We start from the raw sequence: 5379 nt of genomic DNA on the forward strand, positions 1-5379 counted from the left end.
GTAATATGTATCTCTCTGAGATGAAATTTAATTGCATCTTCAATGAAACTTCCTCGTTTGATATTCAGATTAAGAGATGGGTATGTGCGCGTTTATAAAGGAATAAATGTGTATTTGGGAGATATTAGAAACTCTGTTTAAGACCGATCGGAGTCTGGATGGGTGATAATTACCCGAGGGTAATTATCAGCACTCAGACTCCAACCGGTATTGAACAAAGTGTTTAATACCGACCAAGATTTGTTCATTCCCATTCAAAAATATCTTTTCGGTCATTTTTTTTTGTTTTTGGCCCAAAAATCAAAGCAAAACTAGACGTTACTAACCTTTTTGTACAACAATTTTACTTCATGTTTTATGAAACAACCCTCTGACTGTAATTAGGAAAGTCCCTTTACAGCTCCTTACCTTATAAGGAGATTGGCATGGGCGTTGCACGTACTGTGCGATGTCGCGCAAAACGCAGCTGGGCTGGTGTAGTGTGAATTTTTGATTGTGAAATACTGATTCACTGGTAGTATTAACCTATTGCAGTAAAATCGCGTCAACGGAGCCAGTGAAATATTGTCAAATTAAATGATAGACAAATTAACCCTGAACGCGAAAAATCTGAGACAAACTTCTCGTTAAAAAAAACCATAGGTCAAGAGGCTGGGTCTTGCTCATTTAATCAGCAAATCTGTTCACGCGAAATAGACAACGACATTCGCCGTGGTCTATTACATAGTTTAAGACCGGCCACGTGACGGGCTCTCGACCAAGAGGAATGGGTAAACTGTGTTAGGTATTTATGAATGTACCTTTACTTTATGGTTTTTTTTCTCATTATGTAGGGCCATGCGGAGACCCGTACTTCAACCTCACCGACATATCGACGGTCACACTCACGTCCCCAGCCTGGCCGCACAACTACCCTGACAGCGTGGACTGTCCCTATTTGCTGCAAGCCACACCAGGCCACCGTGTCATGGTGACTTTCATGACCTTTGACACGGAGCAGGGCTACGACAAACTGTGGATCGGCAACGGGCTCACCCCAATGAAGGACGTCATTCTACAGCTCAGCGGGTAAAGTGATATGGCTTTGTCAACGTGATCATAGTCGTGTTCATCATAAGTCCGGCTGCAAGTTAATTAGTTCACGTATACTGTCACAAGTAACAGGGGCTGAACAATTCGGGCGGTTCACAATGTAGTGCGCCACCAAGTGTTTGCCATGGAGAGAAAATTTTTCAAGTTTACGGTCGACAAACATGGCCCATTTGAACGAGTGTCAGTAGACAACTTGATTTAATTTGTTATAGATTTGGGCAAAGCGTTCTGCCGCCTTACAAAAAAAACCCACCATATTGATCAAAAGAAAAGAAAAGGGCACATAAATAGGGGCCTACTCGAATCATACGCGTACGAAACTACTGGCAAGAAGAAAAAATTTCAAATGTCCCGCGCTGTGAATTTGTTGACCATGTACCACAATGCCTCGGGAAAAAAACCGAACTCTCCGTGGCAAACTCTTAGTGGCGCAAGGCATTGTGAGTCGCCCGAATTAAGGCGTTTTTGCCACAGTTTACTTAAACAGCTTATGTATTGACTTTGGATTGTGACAAGAACTGCGTGAACTTTGGTTGGGCTAAATTAATAACTGAACAATGCTCACAATGTTTCATCAGACGGTTTGGTTGTGAAAGGGAGGAGTGGTCATCGGCGCTATTGGATAGGTTGACAGGGACAAAATGATGTGTCAGCACAAGGTTAATATACCTTATTATGCTGCCACCAATTCAGTCGTGTTCCCTGTATCATATTATCACTGAATGATAATGATTTTATTTGTAAAAAGGAACCTGTTCATTTTCATTCAAGCATCGTTGATTTGAATGGGAAAACAATCGAGAGCCCGTAACATGATAATGCTCTGGTGGCTTCGGTGGTTCTTATCCTGTGTGCATTCAACCATTTTTCCGGCAAACTCTTTGACCGTGCACAGCAAGCACGTAATGATCCATTAGACTTGTTTAAGCATTTTTGTTGAGAAGGTGTTAAATTTCGATAACCTCGTGGATTGCTATTCGCCATTAGGTTATTGTGTTTGTGTAACCTGAGTGTACAATCAATTTTTACCATCTCGTTCCTTTTAACCACAGCAACGATTTTCCCTCGAGGGTTGCTTCGAAGGAGCATACGATGTATCTGATTTTTTCTTCAGACACGGTTTTCACGTATCCGGGATTTTCGCTGCGAGTTGAACAGGTTTCCCCTGACCAAGGTAAGATCTTGTTTCTTTGATATTTAAGCAATAACATTTGATAACAAAATATCAACTTATTATTCTCACACATTTCTCCCTACAGTTTCTTGTAATGCTGGGCAAACACCGTGCGACTACAAGGATTTCATATGCGTCAACGAGAACAGCGAAGGAGTATGTCCTGACCGTAAGTATTGCTCTGCTCACATGTGCTTCTTGATATGTGGATGTGGGAACGCCTCCCCTAGGCCTATATGCTCCCATTTTCACACTTGTCAAAGCACGCACCATTACGTGTCACGATTACGTTTGCGATTAGGCGTGGTGTTGTTTTGGGCGACATGAGATTAATGTAATTATGTGAAGAGTCAACTAAAATAGTGTATTTGAAGAGAATGACATTCTTAACTGTATCTTCCCCTCCAAACCAGGGTTTCTGATTATGATTTTGCTGTCTGGAAGTTAAGGAAATGACTTTTTTGGTTGGTATCTCCACAGTTGAATGCGACTCCGACGCTGTGACCTTCCTCGACGACGCTGTGATCGTCAAGTCGCCGGGCTATCCGCAGCCCTACCCGGCCGGCCTGTACTGCCGCTGGGACGTGCCCTCCCGCGGCCTGGCTCCAGCCACGCTGTTCCGTGTCCTGGACTTCTCCACCGAGGCAGGCGAGGATGTGGTCCAGGTCAGCGGGCTCACTTTCCCCGGGGGTGAACCGGCGGACTACACACTGGCGGGGACCACCACCAAGATTCGCGCCGTGGTGTTCAACGCCACGACCAGCGTGACAGTCCGATTTCAGACGGACTTTAACATCCAGCTGACCGGATTTCACTTCAACCTAATCAATGTCAATTTCACCGAATGGGAATCAGGTGATTGACATTGGATTGTTGCATGCATTGAACATCATAACACGAACAAAATAACTTTAATGTTTGGTTTTGTGTTAACGTTAAACATCCAGAAACCAATGTGTTTATCGATGTGATTAAATAAGTTAAATTGTTCGAAAATCTAATTCGATGTTGCTAAACCAAGCAGCAGTGAATCTGTCCCCTGATAACTGTTGAATGGAAAACAGTTCAACGTTCAGCATTTTGGAATAAGTTATCATAACGTCTTGCTTTTATTTTTCCTCTTCGTTTAAACATACATTCTGACGACGGTTTTAAAGAGTGCGAGCCAGTTAATGTTGTCATACCGAACATTATATTTAAGCCTATCCATTCGGCATCATTTCTCTTTTGCCAGAGATGATTCGGTTTTCAGAAGCATTGCCACGAATTTTGTAGGGAAAAATCACCCCAATTCTGTGCTCCCTATCAGCATCGTCACTTTGCTAAAAATTCGCTTTTTGTATTATGATTTCTTTTTTTCAAGAGACGCCTGAATCGAATTAGCATCGAAAGAACATACTTGAAGGAAGACTTAGTATTCACTAATACGTTTACTTGAAACTGTCTCACCTTATTGTATCTTCTTTATTGCAGATTGGTGCATCACTGACAAGCAGACGGGATTTATATGCGAAGGACTGTGTCTTGTAGCATCAGCTAAATGCGATGGATTCCTTGACTGCCTGAACGGAGAAGACGAGAACGAATGTGGTATTAAAGCTGTGGAAGCATCCAAACAGTTTACCAGCGTACAAATGTTACGAAATGTATACTCTGTTGTTGACTAATACCCTTCTGACTGTTACTCAGACAAAATATAATTCCCCCCAAAATAATTCGAACTAACCACGTTGGTTATTTCTAACCAGCTCAAACCACGGGGCCAAGGAGTGTATTAATACCCCCCCCCCGGGTAAAACAAACAACTATTTTAACTTTCGCATCACGTCAAGTATTAATTTCCATTACGTAATGGATGTCACGCATGCGTATTATGGTAAGTGACTTTACCTGGTTGCCACCCCCCCCCAAAAAAAAATAATCCCTGTAGTTTCAACGATACATTAAGAAATGTAGACAATTTGTTTTACAGCTGAGTACATTTGTACCATCGTTTGACTTTTTTTTCAGCTGAGGTGTACTGCCCATCGTCCTACCACTGCAGTCAAACAAAAACCTGCATTGTCTCCGAACAGCTTTGCGATGGTGAAATTCACTGTGAGCACGGAGACGATGAAGTTGAATGTGGTGAGGGTTAATTGTGAAAAGAGCGCGATATTAACTACATGTTTATCTACAGGCTAACTGCACACAAACCCGGAACAGCAGAAAAACAAATTACTTCTAAAAATAAATCCGTTCTGTACTTAAAGTTTAAAGAAGCAATTCCGACGACAGTTGGAAACATCATTCAAATTAAAACATAACGTCCACACTTACAATTGCAGTTTTTGCGTAATCATCACAAGAAGCAATTCAGAGAGAAAAAAATGTTGGCCCCTTTGAAAATCGAGCCGTTGGAGTGGCTCGTCTTTATTCCAGTCACACAATTTCGTCGCTTTAAACAAAGGTGCTCAAACTGTTGCGCGACTTTTTTTTGTTTTGTTTAAATGAGTGGGATACCTTTTAGACGCTTGGTGGCAGAAACACAGGAGTTTTTTTCAATTATTGGGAAATTGTTTGTCGCATGGGGAGGCTGTTCATTTTTACTGTAGGGGTACAGACCTGTAAATCGACTCCCGTAGACCTCAGTGATAATTACGCGTACTTCCAACAGTTACTAAAATACTCACAACTCGTGGTTGCTTCACCCATCAAATTAAAACTTATTTCATCTTTCATTTTCTGTTCAATTTTGCGTAGAAATCCGATACTTAAGGGCTACAATTCCATCCAAAGATGATCACCGCTAAAAGTAGTCCTGTGGCCCATCGCCATTTCGAGAAAAAAAAGATGACTGCGCTCCATTGCAAAATAGCAATTATTGTAGTGCCTAATTTTTCCGAAATCCACAGCAATTTGATCTCGCACTTCTGTGCAATGCTTCAACTCATCTGTTTTACAAACCTTCAAGTTCATGGTCAACAAAATGTCGTAAAGCAACGAAATGGAGAGCATACAAATCGTGATTTGGCCCGCATAGGCAACTTTGGGCATATATTTACAAGTCTGCTCCCGTAGACCCACATAGCGTAGCCGTTATCTGCAGAAGTGTAAACATGTTTAAGCAAATA

At 41.9% G+C, this 5379-nt stretch overlaps 1 protein-coding gene across 1 annotated transcript; it reads left to right on the forward strand.

Moving 5' to 3' along the window:
• The first annotated feature begins 2184 nt into the window (after window positions 1-2184).
• Window positions 2185-4404, forward strand: LOC119725999 (transmembrane protease serine 6-like). The gene is made up of 5 exons (XM_038197620.1): window positions 2185-2266; window positions 2352-2435; window positions 2747-3121; window positions 3740-3856; window positions 4277-4404. The coding sequence occupies exons 1-5, from the start codon at window positions 2185-2187 to the stop codon at window positions 4402-4404; spliced, it is 786 nt and encodes a 261-aa protein (XP_038053548.1).
• The last annotated feature ends 975 nt before the right edge of the window (window positions 4405-5379 follow it).

The sequence above is a fragment of the Patiria miniata genome, unplaced genomic scaffold, assembly GCF_015706575.1.
Source record: "Patiria miniata isolate m_02_andy unplaced genomic scaffold, ASM1570657v1 HiC_scaffold_19, whole genome shotgun sequence".
Taxonomy (NCBI): Eukaryota; Metazoa; Echinodermata; class Asteroidea; order Valvatida; family Asterinidae; genus Patiria; species Patiria miniata.

Excerpts from the sequence above, each read along its gene's own strand:
- LOC119725999 (XM_038197620.1), top strand. The coding sequence starts at position 2,185 with ATGTATCTGATTTTTTCTTCAGACACGGTTTTCACGTATCCGGGATTT. Across the intron at positions 2,267-2,351 it reads ACAGGTTTCCCCTGACCAAG|TTTCTTGTAATGCTGGGCAA; the intron begins GTAAGATCTTGT and ends TTCTCCCTACAG. Across the intron at positions 3,122-3,739 it reads TTTCACCGAATGGGAATCAG|ATTGGTGCATCACTGACAAG; the intron begins GTGATTGACATT and ends TCTTTATTGCAG.